The 24,824-nt window shown below is 33.3% G+C and overlaps 1 protein-coding gene across 1 annotated transcript in view; it reads right to left on the bottom strand.

Annotated features, from left to right (window-relative positions):
• Nucleotides 1-23,255, bottom strand: part of EYA4 (EYA transcriptional coactivator and phosphatase 4) — a 276,232-nt gene extending 252,977 nt beyond the window's left edge. Inside the window, exon 1 of the mRNA XM_044677012.1 lies at nt 23,173-23,255. Coding sequence (XP_044532947.1) covers nt 23,173-23,205 — 33 coding nt within the window. The 5' untranslated portion in view covers nt 23,206-23,255. The remainder of the gene's footprint in view (nt 1-23,172) is intronic.
• Nucleotides 23,256-24,824: the final 1,569 nt, after the last annotated feature.

Raw genomic sequence — 24,824 nt, 5'->3', positions numbered from 1 at the left:
CAGCTGAGAAAACTGAGACATAGATTAAGTGACTTGTCCAAAGAGGCAACAAAGTTTATAAGGGTATGAGGCTGAATTTGAATTCAGGTCTCCTAACCACAGACCCAGAGCTCTATCTGTTGTACCACCTTGCTGCCAAAATGTCGTTTTTTAAAACTCTGATGTTAAACAAAATTGTTACCTCAATTCAACATAGTTATCCCTTAAGGATATAAATTTTTTTGTGAAAGTCATCAATATTGCATATATTTAATATCTTATTATACAGATCACTTGAGATTATTAATTTTAGGAGACTTTTTAAGCTCCAGATATCATATGTGGCCAAAATAGACTCATACTATTCAGGAACACATGTCCTATTTGTTAGTGTAACAACACAAAAATAAGCCAGTTTCATTACAGTTACAAATGTCACACAGGCCCTAAAATATGAAACATATGGTATGAAAAGTCCAAAACCCAGCTGGAATTGGCCCTCAGCAAGATGTACCTCTGAGTTCTGCAAACACTTTACTCTTAATTTTATAGGTACTGGCAGTGTTTTGAAAGTACAGAAAACTGAAGGAAAGTAGAACAGATGCAGTAATGACCTAGTTATTATGCTCATTAGTGTTTTTAAAAGGCCTACCTCATGAAAATGTGCTCATAATCCTCCCCCATTCCAAACCTTTAAATCAATTAAGGAACTCTTGAAAATGATACAAGCCACTATAAAAGTTTATCGCCCCCAAAAGTAACCAGGTTACAATAAATTTTGGATAAATGATTGAAAGTAACACCATAAAGATATAACCAAAAAAGAGGGGGGGGCAATGCTAAAAGAAACAGCTCTCTACAAGGAATATTTATCTTCAGTCACTTTTTTTCCATTAATAGTTATCTTTTTCCTTTACAGCATAGGGGAATTAATATAGGAAAACAGGCAAGAGAGAAAAAAAGATCTGCACATTCATTCATTAGTCTTATTGGTAATTTTGTTATTAAGGATAGTTTATTAGCTTGAATATGATCTCATATCATAATTACGAGTGTAGAATATGAAAATGTTGTTTTAGGCTAGATCCTTGCTACAATTGTGAAATGTAAATATACTCGTAGAAATTCAGAGAAGAAGCAGTTTGTTAATGAATTTAACAACAGAAGAGTTGTCTTTAAGCAAATGATGTTTAATATAAATGGATTTCTAATTTGAATAACAGATCTGGGAGGCCCCCATGAGGTGCTATTTTAGTTCAACTTTCCATTCAACTTACCAAAAAGAAAAATCTTCAAAACTCTATGCAAATGCTTAGTAGTAAATAATATGCATGTATATTTGCATATACACACACACGGCTGTCTCTTAGTGTAGTTTGAAGATATTAAAGTTTGCTTCAATAAGACTTCTGAGACATTGTGTGTAAATGTCTGCATACATAGTATAGAGATAAAGCTATCTTTATCTTAGAGATATATGTGTGCATACATACCTATACCAATACCACTTCACTAAGACTTTGAAATATTAAGTATACATGTATAGCTACAAATATAGGTATATATACTCATATGTATGTATGCATGTATTATAAACATATAGTAATGTCAGGTGTATGTGTATGGCATTATTCTAGGCAGTGAAGAAAATTAATCCAGTAGTTATTACCCTTAGCTCTAAATTATACACATACATACATAAAACATATATTAGGGTTTGTATAAATTAAAATATGCTATCTGAACACATTTATCATTTAATAATCAGAACATATTGTATTTTATGATATTTCCTACTTAGATATTCGCAATTTCTCCAAAATTAGTAATATATACATACATATATGTAATGAGAATTATTTATATTTTTTATCTATAAGTGTGAATAAAACATTTTTTTATTTAGTTAGAATTAGGAAGAGTATGGCCTTTTTCAGCTCTAAAATTCTATGTTGCCACCAATATATCTTATTTAAAAGGAAAAGAATATATGATGGAGAGAGGTTAGTGAAATCATTGTGACTCTAAGCAAACTGGGTATGATGGAAAAGTTTTATTTTATTTATTTAAGTGTCAGTAGAGGGAGAAGTAAAAGTAAAATTCAGATCAGACAATAGACCAGGCACTGAACCAAGAGTGGGGTAGTGATTGATGAGTTCAAGAAGCATATTACAAAGCTCTCCCCAAGTCAGTGTACAGGCATTTATTAAGCACCTACTCTATGCTAGGCATTATGTTAAGTTGAGTCATGGATTTTCACTATCTACATAATTATGGAAAGAGTCTGCTATCACCAAGTATCTGGATCTATTTTAAAACTAAAAATCAAAGTAGAGAATACAACATAGATTGCACTCCTCTTGGAACAATCTGTATTTTAGCCAAAGTGGTCAATTTGCTTTTCCCCAAACTCGTTTCTCCTTCTCCTACCTCCTAGTCTCTATGTCCCTGGAATCATTATTTATGTATTTTGTAAATGTTATATTCCTTGAAAATCCAATTCATATTCCATCAATTTAGGGAAATATTCCCGTGTCTTAGTTGTTATTGCTTTTTTCCTTCTCTTCAAATTTAACTTATATAGTATATATATGCATATATATGTATACATATGAATCCATTGGTTTGCATGAACCATCCCCCCCCCCAGAATGTAATCTGCTCAAAGGTTGAGGATTATTTAGTTCAATTAATTTAGTTTTGCCACAATAACCACACAGTCTAGCACAAAATCTTACAGATTTTTGATACATGCTCAGTGGATTGCATTGTTGAAATGAAAGAAGAAAGAATACCATATCAGTTCATCCAAAAACTATTCCAAGTGAAGCCAAATACCAGCCTTCTATATCACTTAGAATACATTGTTTCATGGCTTGTTCAGTCTCCTAGCATTAATCAATGCTCGTTTTGTCACTGAAAACCAATTGTCTACAATGCATATAGTGTTAACATAAGAAGGAACTTCAGCTACCCTTGGGAAATACTTTGGAACATAAGGAGGAGGTCAGATGAACACATTTGATCCAGTACATTACTCAGAGAAGCAAATTGGTATCCACTGTGTCATTAAAAAGAATCTTCATCTTGTAGTATCTGGCAACATTTGTGCCATTGATCATATGTAGGTTTTTCCATATAGAATATAATACAACTCAAGTCATTAATCTTATAACTATTTTTTAAAAAAACATGGCTTAAAAAAGCTTCAGTCATTAATCTCATCGTAAGGCTAAATCTCTGTTTCTTAAATAATAGCTTAAGGAAAAAACTCATAGATGTAATAATATGCTATAAGAGAAGATTATTAGTTACAAAAATATAATGAATAATTAATCCACAAAATTGTTACCTTCATTTAAATTATATTTTGTCTATTATTTTGTTTTTCTTTGAAATATATTTCACTATTACTTTTTATAATGATAATTTAAAAAATAATAGTTTCCATTCTGTGGATGGAGATTTAAAGATGTAAAGAGAAATTAGATTCAAAAGTAGTAACTGCTACTAGTTTTTACCAGTAGGAAATAAAATTTTAGTCTCCCTACCCTACAGGTAGTATAGACATGAATCTTCACCATTGAGCCAGACAGTACTACCAGTCTCTAGGTTGAGTCATGAGCATATACTTTGGGAGTAGCTTTGGTGAGCCACACATAATCTATGCCTCTCTCACATTTTGACAGTCTCCAGAGAAGTTTTTGAGAAGCAGCCAATGGTAATCCAAGGTAGATGGAGAATAGAAGAAAGACAAGTAAGCAAAAGTAACAGAGAAGCGCATCTTAGTTCCAGGATTCAAGTCAAAGGAAAGTGCTAACCATTAAGGTGGCATACCACCCTGGCACTGAAAGAGGGAGGAGGCAACTGGAAAGGCTCATTATTGGCTGACTCTGACTGGAAAATATATATATAGTTTTGAGAAATTCAAGCAATAATGAATGCCCACAGAGGCCTGAGAACAAGTTATGCATAGAGAAAAAAGAACACAAGTCCCAAATTGAAAAAGCATTCTTGGTCTCAATGAGCTGAAAAGTGTCCCCTCAAAGTATTCATTAAGTAGCTACTATGGGCTAGGCACTCTACTAAGTGCTAGAAATACCAAAGAAATAAAAGAGGCAAAAAAATTCCTGCTCTCGAGGTACTTACAGTCTAGAACAGGACACAGTATGCAACAATTATGTATAAATAATATATAAAATGAAAATAATCAACAGAGGAAAGTTATTGATATTAAAGCAGATCAAGAAAAATTTCATGTAAGAGGTGGAATTTTAGCTGGAACTTAAATGTAATCAAGAAGACCAGGAGATGGAAGAAGGGAGAGGAGAGAATCTGGAATTCAAAAATGTTTTTTTTAAAAAGAATGTTAAATTCTTTCTACATGTATTTGGATAAGTATGAAGTAAGAAGACTGGAAAGGTATGAGGGAGCCAATTGATAAAAAGCTTAAAACATGAAACAGGATTTTATACTTGACTGTAGAAGTGATAAGCAACCATTGAAGTTTACTAACTGAGGAAGGAGGATAATAAGGTCAGATGTGTGCTATAGGAAGATTGCTTTGACAGCTGAGAAGAGAGGATAGATTAGGGCAAGGAGTCTTGCGAAATGTAAACCAACAAGTCATCTATTGCAATAGAGCAGGAATAAGAAGAGGACCTGCATCAGTATGTTAAAGGAGAGAATGGGGCTTAAATAATGTATATTATGAAGGTAGAATTAACAAGACTAGATCATATATGTCAAAAGCACAGTAGAGACTTTAGCAATTTATCTCTAAAAGAGCTATAATATTGAAAAGCTTGCACTAACTCTTAGGGAAGAGAGGTAACAGTGGGGAACTAGGGCAACAAAACTGAATTGAGGACAATAGCAGTGTAGAGAAGGACCAATGTTAGCTCAGGGCAGTGGGCAACACCCCAAAGCAAAGGACTCATGATGCTTACTGGGTGTGGATGACAGTGGCAGCAGAACAATGAACTATTGATGTAAGAGAGGTTGGTGAAATGGCTGTGATGGAGTGAGTTAAAGCAAAGGAGAACCTGACAGAAAGGAAGTAAATTGAAAGAACTCTGATGGGAAAGATGCCAGAGAAAGAGAAATAATTAAGGGAGTTAGAGTGAAAACAATGAAGGAGAAACTATGAGGCAGTAACAATTAAACTGGGCAGCTAGGTGGCACAGTTAATAGAGAGCTAGGACTAGAGTTAGAAATTCATTTTCTTGAGTTCAAATGTGACTTTGGGCAATTACTAGTTGTGTGACCTTGGGCAAGTTACTTGCCCTGTTTTTCTTAATTTCTTCATCTATAAAATGATCTGAACAAGTAAATGGCAAAGAACTCCAGTATTTTTGTTAAAATCCCCAAATGCAGTCACAAAGAATTGGACATGACTGAAAATAGCTAAGTGACAGTAATAGTTATAGGAAAGAGCATCAAAGAGTGGAATCCTAATGTGTAATCCTACCTCATTGCTGAAGCCCCAGACCTATAGTATAGTATAGTATACACTAAATATTATACCATACATTTACATGAATTGTAGGAAATCCCGAAGGGAGCTAGTGGCTCATCTGAAAATTGAGAAGATAATTTTGATTTTCATATTAACTCAATGGATTCAGATGACATTCTTTCCCTTTGTTAAAGATCCTACCTAATATACTATATTGAAGTGAGGAATGTCCTCAGTGAGTGTAGAGAGAGGGAAAGGAGTAGACTGAGCACTCTGCTTCCTTCCAGCTCCGCCACTTGTGAGCAACCCCACATTCCCTACTGTGTGCTCCCATTAGTTGCTATGCAGAGTGGCTGGGGATGTGGAAAAAATGTTATCAGGAACAGTGGTGAGGAGAAGGGAGTCCCTCTGACTTTCTTGTAATGAACTCAGAGGGGTGGAGGGAAGGCTGCTAAGTGCCCATAGAGAACTCTATGTGTCATCTTTGGCACCTGTGCAATAGGTTCACCGTCACTGTCCTAGAGTATCTTCATCTCTTGTACCAACTGAAAAAAAAACCCAATAATTCACTTGAGAGAGCCCTTATGGTATTGAAAAGGATCATCAATTGATAGTAAACATCTTTGAAAGCAATACATTTAGAGTAAAAAGTAATTCTCTAACATGCACCTTCCAGGATAGGTTCTGCCTTAGGTTGAGTAGTATAACTCCTTAAATATACTAAATGACCACAAATGATATGCTATTAATTTAATTTTAGAGAATTCTCTCTGTTCAATAATATACTTCTGAGTAGATAAAACAAAAAGGATATTCTACAAACAAAAAGAATTTTAGAAGTAATGCTGAATAGTTAAAAAGAAATTAACTTTGAGTAAAAAAACACTCAGGATGATTACTGGCTCTGCTCTTTCTGAATTGTGTGACTTTATCCAAGTCATTTTATTTCTGAGCTTCACTTTTTAAATTTGAAAAAAAAAGTCTGAAAAACTGATGCCTTTCTAGACTCATATGTATACTCTTATGTATATGCAACTAAATATTATGCATTAAACCAGGCTGAATTTCTCCTTCAAATATAGGTAATTTTATTTGAATGCTTCTGCTGTTTTTCTTATTCTAATATTTTAGAAGATTAAAAAGTCTCAGTGTCAGAATTATGATATTAATATTTCTTCAATTTCTAATTTTTTTCTTAGAACAATTTGTAATCCTTCCAATTTTAAATTACCTTAAAATAAAAGATGTGCAAAAGATTAGCATCCATCAGCATGTCATGTATATCTGGTTCCTCTGCCAGAAGAAACTTTTAATAAACAGGAAACCAGTACATAAAGTGCATTTGAAGACAAATACTCTTCTACTGATCAGTGTGGATAATACAAAACAAAATACAGACTACTGATGGAAAAAAAGCCATCCCTAGAAAGTGTGTAGCAAAATAAATAAATTCTACATATGAGAGTCCTAGGAAAAAGGAAACTAAACATTATCCAAATGGCAAATATTTGCCATATTTTAGGATTTCTTATTTTGTGAGAAGCTTTCTAAGTGGTTTTCCTTTCTCTAAATTCTCTAAAATACTCTCCACAAAGCAGCTGAACTGATTTTCCTAACATTCAGGTCTGATCATATATCCAGGAAGTTTGAGCGATTCTATATTCCCTCGAGGATATGAGGATATGATTTTTTAAAGGGGAAAAAACTCTATTGGACATGTAAAGCTCTTCACAACTTTGCACCATCATACCTTTACAATGTTTTAGTAAACATGACTTCCCATCACTAAAAAAAGCAGCCCAATCAAACTGATCTTCCTGCTGTTCCTCAAACATAACACCTCATCTTCCATATTTGTTCCTTTATACTGACTGTCCCCAGGCCCAGAAGACATTCCATTCTTAATTCTCAATCTTGGGATCCCTGATTCAAGCTCAGTTCAAAAAGCATCCTATTAATGAAGCCTTTCTTTGTTCCCCAAACTGCTGAAGGTCACTGGCTAGTCTATATCTGTTTTCGTATGGTTTGTACAGATTTATGAGTATGTATGTTTCTCCTTTTTTAAAATGTAAGCTACATGAGACTATCTCTTTTTTGTCATTTTATCCCTCATTCCTACCTAGCACAATCCCTGGCACATAGTAGGTACTCAATAAGTGAATGCTTGCTGATTTGCCAAATCCCATTATGTAGCCTTTTGCATTGGGAGAATTATGACTTAGTGGATTAAGGAGCAGCCTTGAAGCAAGGAGACTATGAGTCCAAGTTTTGCCTCTGACAACATCTGATTGTATGACCCTGGACAAATCACTTGACATCTTAATATTTTAAGGGAGCCCTGTAGGACTATAATGGGTTTTCCAGAAGTGTTAGTGAAGGTTTAAGCTAATAAAAATCCTTCATATTTTTAAAATGTTTTAGTTATTAAAGCTCAAAATTATTTAAGCTTTTAAAAATATTTAATCTTAAAACTTCACTAACCTTTGAGATACCCTGTATATTTGACCAATAAGGGGTAGATCTGATTTGGTAGAAGAAGTCTTCTCCCCTGTTAGCACTTCATACCAATAAAACCACAGGCTCAGTCCCTACCCTTCATACTTTCTTCCAGTAATATTTTAAAGCACTTTACCACTCTCAATATCTAAATTAGATTATTTTTTCTTATTCCAGTCTAGCTGCATATCCCTTTCTCTCTATTTAAATTGAGTAATACATTCTTTGATTGCAAAGTAAAAACCATCCCAAGAACGCATACTTTTAAAGGAATAAAAAGCCTATAAATTCTAACCATTTTCTTCCAAGTCAGGGCTTTCAAAAATTATAATTTAAAAAAAATAGAATGACTAGATGGAGTCCAAATGAAATTAAAAGATGAATCTTCACCTTATTTCCTCCATTAATTTTTCTCTAGTGTAAGCAATATGTTTCTTGTTACACAACATAATGAGCAAGGAAATATTTATTAAATGATAATACATGTACGGCCTATATAATATCATCTGCCTCGTTGGGGAGAGTTGGGAGGGAAGAAAAAAAGGACCAAGACATAGATTTTTGAACATAGCTAAAGTGAGAATCTGTTTCTCTTGGATACACATATTTATTATAATTTGTTTCATACTTATAACAAATCATATGTTACCTAGTGTATTGTTATATGTGTAACTAAATATATTTTCAAAGAATTAGTGACAATAATGATCATCTAATATTTTAGAAAATATTTTAATCAAAGTGTAAGCTTCTCTAGAGAGAGAATTAATTAATTATTAATTAATTTAAAAAATTTTCAGGGAAAACTTCAGTGAGTCAAGGATAAAAAGTTTAAGTCCAAAATAAAAAAAAGATATCATTAGTATACTGAGGCTGTCAGAGGAATATTTTAGTTCTGTTCTAAAGCACTAGGATACTCTTCAAAAAAAATAGAAAGACAGACAGACAGACAGATAGATAGATAGATAGATAGATAGATAGACAGATAGAAAAATACATACATATGTAATATATAGATATTTATATATGTATATATAAACTTACTTAAAAAAACTCCAACAATTTTTGGATCCTAATCCCATTCAGCTTCAACCTATTGTTTAATCCTAGGTTATAATGAATTAACCTAAATGTGCACTTTGTTATATAAAAAGTCCAGAAGATGAAATTACATCAGTCTTTAATAAGGCCCTTTGAAATTCTAAACTACCAAGTTAGCAGCCAAATTATTTTCTTCTGTTAATACTGGTTGAGCAGTAAATAATAACTAAGAGAAAAAGCAAACAAAGAAAGAAAAGTTCTTAACACCTTTGTTAGATCTGCCTCTTAAGCCTAGCACTGGCTCAAGAATGATTTCAGGCACTCCTGAAAATGAACAGCTATTCAGTGAGAGTTAGGGATGGTTGATTTATGTTTCCCAAATCTCAAGAAAATTATATATAAAGAGAGTTTTTCTCAAGGTTCAATGCATAAGTTGAAGTTCAATGCTTTAGTTGAAGGTAATTTCAAACATGGATCTATGCAGTAATCATAAACTAAACAAGACTTTATAAATTGCAACTGAATTGATTATTATGTTTGGTGAACATGTTTAGTACAGCCATGTGTATCTGAATTGGGTTTAACAACAGAAACAGAACAAAACAAATAGAGTATCTGATTGTCCTCATGGGATCCATACTTATGTTTAATTTGCATTATTTGACGTGATATAGACAGTTAGTTGAAGAAAAACTTCAGGGAAAATTTCAGTGAGTAGAGAAGTACCAGTCCAAAGTAAAAACATGTCATTCAAATACTAAGCAATTGTCAAAACTAAATTTAAAAAGAAAAGAAGTAAAAACATTAAAATATTATTATTTGTCCTTTCCTGAAAATATGAGCAACAAGAAGAAAAAAGAGGCAATTCAACATCTGTGTATGCCAAGGTTGACTTATAGTGAAATTATAATTATTTCTTTTTTTCACTTTAGAATATTTTTCTATGATTACATGATTCATGATTTTTCATCCATCTTCCTTTCCCCCGCTCCCAGCACTGACAACCAATTGCACTGGGTTATGCTTGTATCACTGTTCAAAACCTATTTCCATGTTATTCAGATTTGACATAGAATGACCTTTTAACATCAAAACCCTAATCATATCCCCATCAAACTACAAGATCAATCATATATTTTTCTTCTGTGTTTTTGTTCCCACAGGTATTTCTCTAGATTTGGATAGCATTCTTTCTCATAAATTCCTCTGGATTGTCCTGGATCATTGCATTGCTGCTAGTAGGAAAGTCTATTATATTTTATTGTGCCAGTGTATCAGTCTCTGTGTATAATGTTCTCCTGGATCTACTCCTTTCACTCTGCATCAATTCCTGGAGGTCATCCTAGTTCACATGGGATTCTTCCAGTTCTTTATTCCTTTCAGCACTGTAATATTCCATCGCTAATATATACCACAATTTATTGAGCCATTCCCGATCGATGGACACCCCCCTCATTTTCCAGTTTTTTGCCATCACAAAGAGCACAGCTATAAATATTTTTATACAAGTCTTTTTCCTTATTATCTGTTTGGAGTACAAACCTAGCTGTGGTATGGCTGGGTCAAAGAGGAGGCATTCTTTTATAGCCCTTTGAGCATAGTTCCAAATTGTCCTCCAGAATGGCTGGACCAGTTCACAACTCCACCAGCAGTGTATTACTGTCCCAATTTTGCCACATCCCCTTCAACTTTTATCACTTTCCTTTGCTGCCATATTGGCCAGTCTGCTAGGTGAGAGGTGGTACCTCAGAGTTTTTTTTTAATTTGCATCTCTCTAATCAGGAGGGATTTAGAATACTTTTTCATGTGCTTACTGATAATTTTAATTTCATCTTCTGAAAATTGTCTATTCATGTCCCTTGACCATCTGTCAATTGGGGATTGGCTGGATTTTTTGTAAATTTGTTCCTTATGTATTTGGGAAATTAAACTTTTGTCAGAGAGTTTTGTTATAAAAATGTTCTCCTAGCTTATTGCTTTCCTTCTAATTTTGGTTTCATGGGTTTTGTTTATACAAAACCTTTTTAATTTGATATAATCAAAGTCATTCATTTTACATTTTGCAATGTTCTTTATCTCTTGCTTGATCTTAAATTCCTTCCTTTCCCACAGATCTTACAGGTATACTATTCTATGTATTTAATTTATTAATTATTTCACTCTTTATATTTAAGTCATTTATCCATTTTGAACTTATCTTGATATAGGGTATAAAATGTTGATCTAAACCTAATTTTCTCCATACTGTTTTCTAATTTCCCCATCAGTTTTTGTCAAATACTGAGTTCTTGTCCCATCTTTGGTTTATCAAACACTGGTTTGCTGAGGTCATTTACACCTACTCTATTCCATTCATCCACCCTTCTGTCTCTTAGCCAGTACCATATTGTTTTGATGACCACTGCTTTATAGTACAGTTTAAGATCTGGTACTGCTAGACCCCCCCCCCCCCTCTTTCACATTTTTTTCATTATTTCCTTTGATATTCTTGATCTTTCATTATTCCAGATGAACTTTGTTACAATTTTTTTCTAATTCTATAAAAAAAAAGTTTTTTGGTAGTTTGATAGGTATGGCACTGAATAAGTAGATTAATTTGGGTAGAATTGCCATTTTTATCATGTTAGCTTGTCCTACCAATGAGCAATTAGTGTTTTTCCAATTATTTAGAACTATTTAATTGTGTGAAAAATGTTTTGTAGTTGTGTTTATAATAATAATTTCAGTGTTGTCTTGGCAGATAGATTCCTAAATATTTACATTGTCAGTGATGGGCAAACTATTCTATCCAGCCAGGCAACATTATTCCTAATCTGATGAATATAATGAGTAGGATACAATACAATGAAACTTTGAAAGAGTTGCCTTAGAAACAGACTGACAGATGAGCATTTCCTTTCCTTTGGCTCCCTCTTTAAAAAGTTTGCCCATCACTGGTCTAGAGTGATTTTAAATGGAATTTCTCTTTCTAACTCCTGCTGCTGAATTTTGTTGAAAACATACAGAAATGTTAATAATTTACATGGCTTTATCTCATACCCTGGCACTTTGCTAAAGTTATTATTTATTTCCACTATCCTTTTAGTTGATTTTCTAGGATTCTTTTAGTATACCATCACATCATCTGCAAAGAGTGATAGTCTAGTTTCTTCATTGCCTACTTTAATCCCTTCAATTTCTTTTTCTTCTCTAATTGCTACTGCTAGTGTTTCTAATACAATATTAAAAATAGAGGTAATAATGGACATCTTTGCTTCACTCCTAATCTTAATAGGAAGGTATAGTGAAATTATAAAGTAGATATCTTCTTGATATCTTCTTTTCCATTCTATTCCAGTTTCTTTTATTTGTTTCTTGTCCTTTCTCATTAGGCTTCTTATCTTACATATGCTAGTGTTCCTTTGCTATCCTGAACTCTGCTATCATGGAAAAAACCCAAGGGATGATTTTTAATAAAAAGTAATGATTTTTATATCTCTCTTCTAGAGGGTAATTTCATTATGAAAGAAGACTGAATATTTATCCAATCTGATGAAACTTCAAACATTGTGATAAACCAATGGGAGAAAGGAAATCTTCACAATGCCATATTGGCGACCACCTATACCTTTGAAAGACCAACTTTCATTTTAGGTGTGCACAATTTTATCTGTTTAAATGGCTCTCTATTCTTTGATAGGCATTAGCCAGATAAAAAGGCAAACATAACTTTCCCAATAGACAAAGAGCAGCATTCTGCTTAAGAAAAATATTTACATTTTCTTTTATTTTCTCTTGGTTTGATGGTAAAAGGTAAGCTGTGAGTGCCAATAAACTATTTTATGATTCAGGCATTGTGAGTTTTTGTGCTAAAAAGAAAATAATTATTGCCAACCTGTTTATTCTTCTCTAATTGATTTCCTAGTATACATAAACAATAACTTCCATTACTGCCCCCAAGCTTCAAATTCCATCTTCTTGCCCATAATCTACTCTTTCATTACCTTTTACTGCTTTCTCAAAACAGACTAGAGATTTTCGTATCTCTCTATTAGAGAGAGATGTTTCAGGACTCAGGGTGTCCAGTGAGACTTTGGATGACTCTTGTGACTTGATATAGCCAGTAAGGGCAAGATACTATAAAGGAATATTCTAGTTCCTTTAGGAACCTGAGATATAATTGAAATTAGAATGAACCTGACTTGATGGATCAATATTAATGATTCACAGACTTATCAGTTCTCCTATTACTAATCTTTCAACTTTATATAGCAACTTAAAATTAGCAAAATTCTTTACATATTTTATTCCGCTTAACTCACAACCCTATTAGGTATGAGTATAGACATTATTATACTCATTTTTACAGATGAAGAACCTAAGGCTCAGATAAATTAAATGACTTGACCAGAAACATTTAGAATGGTAAATATATAATGTAGAATTCTAACCCATATTCTTGTCTGAAAGCCTAGCATACCATCTACTCTGCCATACTGTAAGGATTTTAAAATGATGTATTTATATGAAGAATTCGACAGAAATAGCATACCTAGAATTCAGGCAAATATTTATTGATATGTAATGTATATAATGTATATAGATTGTGTTCTTTCAGATAAGATGGGGAGGTAATTAGGAACATTCAGAATCATTAAAAAACTATGATTAATGGACTTGTGTCAAAGTTTGAAATGATACTTTCTCCATCTCTAGACCCATTTTGTTCAACATTTTTATTAATGACTTAGTCAAAGAATATAGAGTATGCTTTTCAATTTCATCTTCTATTAATTGGGAATAATAATGGCCCCTATCTCACAAAGTTGTGAGAACCAATTTTAATGGAAATTTTAAAAGAGATATATAAACATCAACAAACATCCTCATCATGATCACATCTCTAGATGGCATGGTTATAGGAGGAAGAGCTAATGTGGTGGATGAAGGAAATAGAATCTGAGAAAATCTTGACCAATTAAAACTATAGGCAAAAATTAGCGCAAATTTGATTTGGGAAACAAAGTTTTATATCTGAATTAATAGATAATGTGCAAATATAGGAAGGCAGAGAAGGAACTAGACAACAATTCACGTGTAAAAAATTCTGGAGGTTTTAATGGACTTTAATATTAATAGGCCAACAATTTGAAATGGAGGACAAAATAACTAATTTAAGCTTGTTGTTGTTGTTATTGTTGTTCAGTAGAGTTTGACTCTTTCTGACCCAATTTGGAGATTTTCTTGGTGAAAATACTAGTTTGCAATTTTCTTCTCCAGCTCTCTTTACAGCTGAGGAACTGAGACAAAGTTAACTGACTTGCCCTGAGTCATACAGCTTTTTTGTAGATTGTGTCTTTCCAGGTAGGACGGAGAGGTAGTTAGGTACATTGAGAATTGTTTAAAGAACTGGTTTCCAATAATTAGTGATGAGTGGACTTCTATCAAAAGTTGAAAGGATGTCTTTCCCATCTCTAGACTTATTCTGTTCAACATTGAAACCATATTTGAACTCAGGGAGATTTAAAAACCAGTGCTCTAACCATTGTGACACCTTGTTGCCCCAATGTAAGCTTAGGATACACTAAATGAAGCATAATAGTTACAATAAGGTAGCTAGTAGTTATCTATTCTGGTCAGAATAAATACAGAATACTATCTTAAATTCAGTGTGCCACATTTTGAGAAGGTCATTAACAAATTACAGTGTGAACAGAGGAGAGTAAACAAAAAGCTATGGGAACATTGAACCCAACCGTGTAAGTACAGACTTAAGTGAGAATATAAAGACTTGAGAAGGGACTATTTGGTTTGAGGGAAAGAGGAGGACCCACTGTAACTACTTTTAAGAATTTGAAGAATAGTCATGTGGAAAAGACATTACATCTCGTTTACTTGTCCCCAGAGAGAAACTAGGGATAATCAATGGAAGCTGAAGACAGGAAGACAGGCAGATTTTGGCTGGATAGGAGGGAAAACTTCCTAACAGAACAATTTGGTAGTACAATGCCAAAAGGGATCATGAATTCTCCAAGCTCTTGAGGTAGAGGTTGGGTGGATAACCACTTAATGAAGATATTAAAGAAGAGGTTCCCATTTGGTCTAGGTTGGACTAGTTTATGTCCCTATTGACTATGAAATTCTTTGACTCACTTTTTATATACTCCATTCCTTTATCAATAATTATGTTACTGTCTTGTTCTGTAATGTATACCATTAATTGCTATTTAACTACTATATTGCCATTTAACCTTTATCCCAAATGAGATGTCATATGCAAAGCACATGACAAATCTTAAAGAACTGAATACAGTCAGTTTTTAGTAGTAATAGTAATAATAATAACAATTATTAAATGATTTTTCAACTGTTCATTTCTTTTTTTCTCAACTAAACCATAAATTCCCTCAAGGAAAAGAAAAAACAGGCCATACCCATAGAATCTAACAGAGTGACCCAGCAACTGTAACAAAGCAACAAAGAATTCAATAAGTATTTGTTGATTAACTAAGATCCTTTGTCTGTGAGAATTCATGGACCTATTCGTACTAGAAAGATAAAACCCATAGACAATTTTGAAAGAGTTATGACAGGGAATGATATCCACCTGCAGAGAAAAAACTCTTGGAGTCAGATGGATGCAGATCAAAGCATTCTATCTTTCACGTCAGTGTATTTGTGATTTGATTTTGTATAAGTGTTCTCGTACAATAATGACCAATACCGAAGTGTGTTTTGTATGATAATAAAGTTTTAATTTAATTATAAAAAAGTAAAACCCACAGCTGAAGAAGTCTTCAGTGTACCACTGAGTACAACAGTGTACAACAGAGTACAACTGCTTTAATTTGTGACCTCCCATTTTCTATAAGGGCTGAAACAAAATCAGTAACCAGAGTTGAAGGTACCTATACAAACTACATGCATTCCAAATCTTGAACTAAAATCATGAATAGAACTGGATGACTTTGTTATTGCTCTTCTTTGTCACAAAAAGGGACTCAGTTGAGAGAAGTAAAGAAAGTTACAAAAATGACTCTGACACGAAGACAAAAGGCAAAGATAAAACTAGTTTTTTTAATCTCATGAATATAGCAACACCATAATACATCCTAGCCAGACAAATAAAGTATGATACTATATATCAAACTATTTCAATCACTATATTTTATTGCAATTGCTTGGACAGAGGTATTCATTATTAGCCTGTGGACAGTTTTTAACTATGGTAAAATATTCTAATGGCTCATGTCTTCCAAGGTAGACCACAGTTATTTTTCTCTCCAAAATCCACAATCCTTAAAAATACTCTTTGTTTGACTATCCCAAATTGAGCTAGTATATACATTTTATGAAACCAGTTATGCATACAGTTGGAGAACCACCGATTTAATTAGAATTATTATAGTAGGATTGAATAGAAAATATTTTCCACATAATCTAAACCCTTTACTGAGTGTAGCAACTGCCAACTATCTTTTCAGTATTTTTCAGTTTCTCAAGACCAGTCATGCATGACGGAGACTGATTATATTTCTAACTGTACAACTTGTACTACAGTTAGTTTACTTTCATAGAAGGGAGACAGCATGGAATGAACAATAAGGAAAAAGCAAGTACTAAAACCTGTGTTCAAATTCAGGTTGAGTCATTGACTAGTTTTGTGACTTGGGCAAGTCACTTAATCTCAGTTTTTTTTATGTATAAAAAAGAGATAATAATACTCTATTGACCTCGCAGGCATTCTATGCAACTAAAATGTCATAAGTGAAGTATATTGGAAATATAAAACAGTACATAAGAGGAACCCACTATTGTTTAGTGCATGATATATAAAGTCTAGGGGGTAGAGAATAAATGCAGAAGATGTAGCCTGCAATTTCAGATTAAGATAAAAAATATGAAATTCTCCCATTAGCACCAAAAGTACCTAAGCCAACCCAGGGCTATGGAAAATTATCCAGGAAATGCAGATGCATTCATATTTCATCCTTCCTTAAATATGTATAAATCTCTCCTTATACAACATATGTGTTCCTGAGAACTTACGACATTACCTATTTCACAATTTACCTATTTCACAAAAGGGATTACTATTCAATGAAAAAAATCTCTCCTTTGGTGATTTTCTCTACTTTCCAGGGTTCAATGTTCACTCTCAAGTAGATAATTTTTAAAATCTAGATTTCCAAACCCAATCTCTCACCTAAATTCTAATACGACAGCTCCAGTTTCAGTTGGATATTACCACCTAAATATTCAACTAATATATTACTCAAGCCTGTCAAAACCTGCCTTAAAATTTGTCCTCTTCCAAAAGTTCTTATAATAATACTAGATAGATTTTACAAAGGACTTTAAGGCCGGGAAGCACTTTAAATCCATTATCAAATCTGATCCTCCTAATAGCCCTCAGAGGTAGATTTGAAGCATTTTGCCTATGGTCATCCAACTGATACCAGAGTTCAGGTTTAAATGCAGATGTGCTGACTCCAAATCTCATACTCTTTCCACCAAATGTCTCTTTCTATGGAGGCCATCATCTAAGTCACCCAGATTCATAACTTTGGAATTATCTTTAACTCTGCCATTTATATCCTACTCACCCCACCCATATCCAAAAAGTTAGTTGTTATGTCCTGTTGATTCTATCTCTCCATCATTTCTTGAACCATACCCTTCTCTTAATACACATTTCTATCACCTTAGTGGAAGATTTCATCAGCTCTTAGTGACAGTACCCTAATGATTAGCTTTCTTATGGTTCTCTCTGCTCCAATCTACCCATGTCAGAGCTTCCAAAATTATCATGTTAAGGCAATGTCCCTTTGTGCTTAGAAACCTTCAATGCCTCCCTCCTGCCTTTAGGATAAAATGCAAACTGCATATCTTGACATTTAAGACCCTACCCCAAAAAAGTCCTGCTTACAGTCTGATTTTCTCATCATTCTAACAGAACTATTATGTTTAATCTAATGTTTAGCCTAACCTAAACTTCCAAACCTAATGTTTAGCCTCTTGTTTCCCCATGTTCCTGAAACTTGGCCCTTACATCTAAAATCCATTCTTTCCTCAGATTAGCCTTACAAATTCCCTCTCTTCCTTTAAGGCTCAACTCAGAGGCCAACTTTTCTGACCAACCTCCCCTGAACTCACTAGTTGTTAATGCTCTATTCTTTTCAGGTACCCTTGAATACTTTGATATTTCCTTTGTTTCTCTTATTCATACTTTGAATTATATGTATATGTTAGATTCTACCCCCTCACATTTCCTCTATACCCTCTCAGTCCAAAAAGAAATGAGATCCTTGAATGCTGAGGCTTTTTCCCCCTTCTGTCTACCATGTCTTATAAGGTGCTTTGCAGATGGCAAGAGATTAATAAATTTCATTAGAAATGAAATATTGCCATAAATCATTTAATAATTAGAAAAACCACGTAATATATGTTTTATAAATTCCTATCTTTATAATGGTTATTTCTCTTAATACAGTGCATATTTGTTTCATGGAGAATTCAATTTAATTTGGAAATAGCTATATTCACTGAACTGGTGTGGACAGGCAAGTGACTTTATACTTTGATTCACCATATCAGTTTTAGTGGCAAGTGCTGCCAAACATCCATGCATCCATATTATTTGTCTGTTTGTATAACACAGGATGATTCAGACTCTTTCTCAGACCTTTATGAAAATTTATTTTTAAAGAAAAGAATGACTGTGTCTAGATACTAGTTTCTAATAAAGAAGAATAAATAGAACTTGAGAATTATATTCCCAATCCCTTATCTAAAATACAAAATCTTTTTAGTAGAATCACAAAATATATTAATACTGTGGCATCTAACTTCATATGTGATTTTCAGGCCCTTAGAGAAAGATAGTTAAGTGGTTTAATGGATAGAGCGCCAAACCTGGAGTCAGAAAGATTCATCTTCCTAAGGTCAAAACTGGAGTTAAATACGTTTTAGTTTTGTGATCCCAGACAAGCCACTTAACTCTCTTTGCCTCAGTTTCCACATTTGTAAAATGAGATGGCAAACCACCTTGGTATTTTTATCAAGTAATCCCTAAAATGGATGACAAAGGGTCAAACACAACTGAAAAAACCTGACTTATGCCATAGGAAAAGAATGTTAGTATTAGTAGGGGCTGTTGGCATCAGCTTTGTCCCTTCATCTTATGGATGAGAAAAAATAAGGTCCTAAAAGAGGAAGTAACTTGCCTGGGTTACTTTATGCCCACAAGCTTTGTTAATGACCTTCAAGTACATGTGATATAGGCCATAAGCTCATTATATTTAGAACTAGAAAAGGCTTTGGGGATGGAACAGTCCAAATATGGAAACTGAGACCCATATAAACAAAGATACTTGCCAAAAGTCACAAAGGTAGAAAGTAGCAAAAGTTCTCTTTCCATAGATCCAGTGTTCTTTCCATTACCAGTATGACATGGTTGTTAAATAAATTATTGACTATGAATAGATAATTTAAGATTTAACTATAAAACAGAATAATTTTGATTTTATAAAACTTATTTTCTTCTTTTTCCTCAAGATATTTTAGCTGCCCTTACAAATTGTTTAATAATTTTAATCAATATTCACTTCATGGAAGATTTCATGTATTATTGAATCTTGAAGGACTTAAAGTTGTTGATTATATAAATCATATGAAATAAGAAAGCTCACTTCTATCAGGGTTTTTTAACTTCTCCTGTGACTTATTGATTAAATATCATTGCAAATAGTCTTACCACATAAACAGGAACTCATGATTTATGTTCATGTTATGTTTACATTTTATAGATGCTTGGAAATATAGGAGATTTTAGAGCACCCAACTTTATTTGCTAAACAATTAACATCTGAAACAAGTTTTAAGATGCCTGATGACATTCAACAGGAATGGTTACATTGAATATACCATATATCTGATATCATTTTAAGCTCTCTCTCTAACTGGTCAGGAATTACAAGTGAAAAGGAAATTCATCATGTTTATATATACATATCATGTTTATATATATTTATATATGTGCTGAGTTTATAACTCATCATGGATTTCAACATCAGTTTAACTTCTAGGTAGAGAGAATTGAATGGGGAGGAGAAAAAAAAAACTTTTTCTGCTCTTATTTGCTTTCTTTTCTTTCTCTTTCCAAAGTGTCTTCCTCTCTTTTGCTCCTCCTACACTCTACCAGATCAGCATAGAGTTGGGACTGATGATGTTTAAGATGATGATCAGGTGATCTTGTGTGAAGACTCAAAACCAGCACTGAGTTAATAAAAGATTACAGATTTAGACATAAAGATATTATACACTTTGGTAATCAATAGGAATCCTACCATAATCATGCTAATCTCAACTGAGCTAAAAATCCAATCATGCATTAAACTTCTATCCACTGTTCAACTCTGTAGTACCACATGTAAGAGATTTAAAATGGTTGAAATTTTATTAAAGTGATAAGAAAGAGCTCACTAACATTATTTCATAAGTAGTAGAAGGAAAATAAGCTAGTAAAAGAACTTCCCAGTAATTGTCTCACTTCTACCCTTCTCCAATCAGAAAGGAAAGACATTCTGACCAGAATCAGAATACACATCACTATTCATTGGACAGTGTTACAGCTTTGAAACTGGCTCTTGGAAGCTAACATGATCTCTCATACTTTGCCCAGCTCCCTGGATCTGAATTACTGTTTGCTCTGATCTCTAACACCAAATGGATCCTCCTAATTTTGCTGGACCTCCTGGAGTTCTAACCCACTGTCCTCAGACATAGTTCTGATTCCTAAAGCCTTGTCAGAATTATCCTAGTCCTGAGTGACAATCCCTACTCTGCTCTTAGGTTCTGTACTCCAGGGATAAGAAGATACTATGGCTATGTGTCTGTTTACTTTTTATTATCATACATACATATAACTGTGTTTGTCTACCTTTTATTATCACATATATGACTATATATGCATGTGTATTATACATATCACATGTGTATCATATAGTAACTGATATGTCTATGATAAAAGGTACACATATGCATAGTCTCATGTGCTATATACATATATATGACTGCACATATACAAAGTATTGTGTATATGTAAATTCATGTGCATGTATGTATATGTACATGCACACACATGCATATATACATATATGCATGCACACATGCATGGTTTGAATCTGTAACCTTGAGAGCAATTGGATAGAGATCTCACTTAACCACGACACTGACAGAATTCATATAATTATGCCATATAGCCACTAAACTAGAAATACCTCTTTTGTATAATATTGATTGGTTATATTTGTTTTCATTAGTACTGCTGCTATTCAGGATCAATTATGGGGGGAGGAGGAATCAAGGACATGGATGGATATATAAATCCACACTATATCAGTTAAAAACAAGAATACATTTTCTGTCCATTTTTACTTTTTCATATATTTTAAAAAGTAGTTATTATACTTTAACCAAATAGAAATCATTAAATAATTAGTAGTATAAGGTATTGTTGATATTAGATTATCATCTTAATCCTAGAGGTCTGAAGAGAAATAATAGAAAGAAAATTGAATCTACTTATCCTGTATTTTACATGTACACATTTATACATGTATGTGTACACATATATGTATCTATATATATGTAAATTTTCTTATTAAAAACACTACTCATAATTCACTGGAGTAAAATTTTTTTGTGGTCTCACAAGAAAAAAGGATGAATGTGTTATCCCTGTTTTCTAGTATTGGCATGAAGGCCACATCCTTTTCCAATCTGTTTTGTGCTCTGATGTAAATGATCAAAATACTTTAAAAATAGTGAAATTCCATCCATTAATGAGAAAACTAACCTCTACAAAATCCTGAGAACTTTTTGAGGAAAGCATAAAGGAGAAAATCTCTCCCTGTAGATTGCTCTCTGACTCATATTCACTTCAAACTGAAAATTCTATAGAAATTGTCTCTTTTATAAACCTAAGATATTTTCTTTAGTTGAATTGTCCATGTGTTTGTGAAATTCTTGAAAGGGCAATACAATTTGTTATTGATTATCCAGGTGAATAGAGAAGATTGAATTCATTTGTATAACTCAAAAGAGAGGATATTAAAGTTTCATATCTGAGGCTATATAACTTCTTCTTTGTGGGCTGCCGGTAACACTGGATGAACACAAGTAATGCTACTGTCACAATTCCTAATGCACTATTCCAATGAGCAAATCAGTGCTGGCTTACAATTTCTGTGTTAAACTTCAAAGCAACTCCAAGATCAAAGAGGATGAGTGGAAAACATAAAGAATGGAGTTTGTTGCAGGATTTCACAGGTAAGCAAGGCACCAGAAGCTTTTTCCTCACAAAAAACCCAAAACAAAACAGAATCCACTAGATACACAAAAATAATATATTCTCAAAAAACTTCACAGCTTATTTGAAGTATGATCCTAGAAATTTTGAAAAATGCCAGGAAAACTATGATGGCCATTCCTCAGGTTTTTGGTTTTGTGCTAGTTTTGTATTTTTTTCCAGTTACATATAATAACAAATTTTCACACAAGTTTTCCTAAGCTACATCATTGAACTTATCTACCTCCCTCCCTTCCCTTCCCCCTTCTGATGCTGGCAAGCAATTCAATCTGGGTTATACCTCTATTATCATGAAAAACATTGTTTTCAATTCATGTTTTTAGATTTTTCTACCAATTACATGGAATATATACCTCAGATTTTTGAATTGTCATTATAATAAGCAATATCCTATGTTCCTTTGTTTCACAATTTACAAATGGTGCATGTGGTGATAGACAAGTATGCTAAAATTCAGTTAGTAACCACATTTTCTTGAAACCACGTTGTTCTTCTGAATAAGATTTCATAATTTTGTGAGTTACAAATGAATATTCAAATAAGTTTTTCATAATGGGAGGCAAACAGAAATTGTATCCCAGCCATCAAAAGTGTTCTACAGCATTGCCATCTTTTTTTAAACCTCTACCTTCTCTCCTAAAATTGATCAGTTTCTTAGAATCAGTTTCAAGACAGAAAAGTACAGCAATGCTATTTTGTTCATTATAGCCACCACACACATAACTATACATAAAAATATAGGCAAATAAGGACAGAGATAAAGCAACCATTTCTTCTTACTTTAATATCTAGCAAGATTTTTGGCACATTTATATGCACTTTTAAAATATTTTTAATTAGAACTTACTGATTGCTCATTTAAATCCTGTGAGTCTTCCATGTGGTTTTCTCACTTTTCTTTTTCCTCCCAAGTACAAGTAGCTTTCCTTTTAAATTAAAAGTGGAATTTCTAAAAAAGATAGAGACAAAAAATAGAAAGGAAAGTTATTTTCCTGAATTTGATCCTTAATTCATGCCTAAAAATTTCCATTCTGTCCCATTAGATAAAATGCCAATAAATGACTTTTTTAAACATAATGCAATACCTGAAAAAATAACAATTATGAAAACAAAGTTAAGTGATTTAAATTCCTTGGTATGAGAAGAATCCTTGGGAACAGCCATAGATTTAGAGCTAGATGGGATCTTAGAAATCATTTTATAGATGAGGAAACTGAAGCCCATAGAAGTTAAATGGATAACGTGCCAATGATTGGGAAACTCTTGGATGGAGAAATGATCTCACCTGAGGTGGGAGTATATGGGGTTCAAAGAAAAGTCAAGTTCAAAGTTCAGAGAAACAAGTATAAATTGAAAAGTCCCAGGATGGGTTCAGACCAGGCTATCTCTATGAAATGATATATTCAAAGGAGAGAAAGAATAATTGCTGGAAAAGAACACTTGGTCTAGAAATCTCTGCTAATTAGGAAGCCAAAATTCAGGGAGTGATGAAAAGTTATATTTGTCAGTGTTACTTGTGTTATGTGTGTAGTCTGCCTCTTGGCCTGTCTCTTATACATCAGCATAATAGTTGATGGACTCTGTCAATCTTCCTCCGAATGTAGCAACCTCATTGGGCTGTGGGTTAATAATCTCTCCCTAAATGCAGAACAACTCCATAGACCTCAAGGCCATTGATTGATTGACGACATTAGTGGAAAGCCTCAAAAACATTGTATGTTAATTTACAGCATCTCTTAGGGACCATAATACTGCTTATATACTCGAATCAGACACTTCATCTCTGTTATTCAGGGAAATCCTAAACAATGCATTTTTCCTACCAATCCACAATTATCCATTGTAAGTAAGTGTTATTAGATAAATGATTAGGTATAAAAATGCCCATCAGAGTAAAGACTGGTAGAACCCAGAATTGGGTGTGCAATAAGGAGGTTAACTCTAAGATTCACTGAGGAACAGAAAAGGATTAACTACCATTTATAGTAGTTTATTTGAACATCAGTTGGAGCAGAAGTTATGGGAGGGTACCAAGACCTGCTGTCTTGTGTTCAAGATGTTCTTGGAGGTAATTGTTTAGCTCAGTGATGGGCAAATTAATGTTCTAACCAGCCTCACGAAATTATTCCTAATCTGACAAATATAATGAGTAGGATATAATACGATGAAACCTCAAAAGAGTTGCCTTAGAAACGGACTGACAGAAAAGCATATCCTTTCCTTTGGCCCTCTCTTTAAAAAGTTTGCCCATCACTGGGCTTTAGCTTCATATATAGTATGTTTCAAGTCAGTCTGGATTGTCTCAAAATCACCTACTATAGGAACTCACATACTATATATATGTGGGATGAGTACAAGAGAAGAAACAAAAAAATTAAACTATGACAGGTATAAACCATGGCTCATGTAGATGAATATTTTCTAGAAGCATAAGTGAATTAATTTATATAGAATTCCTTATGGGGGTGACATCTAATCATCTTGGTGATAGGAATAATT

The sequence above is a fragment of the Gracilinanus agilis genome, chromosome 4 (assembly GCF_016433145.1).
Source record: "Gracilinanus agilis isolate LMUSP501 chromosome 4, AgileGrace, whole genome shotgun sequence".
Taxonomy (NCBI): domain Eukaryota; kingdom Metazoa; phylum Chordata; class Mammalia; order Didelphimorphia; family Didelphidae; genus Gracilinanus; species Gracilinanus agilis.
The sequence above is the reverse complement of the archived record's forward strand: the minus strand, read 5'-3'. Positions and strand labels throughout refer to the sequence as shown.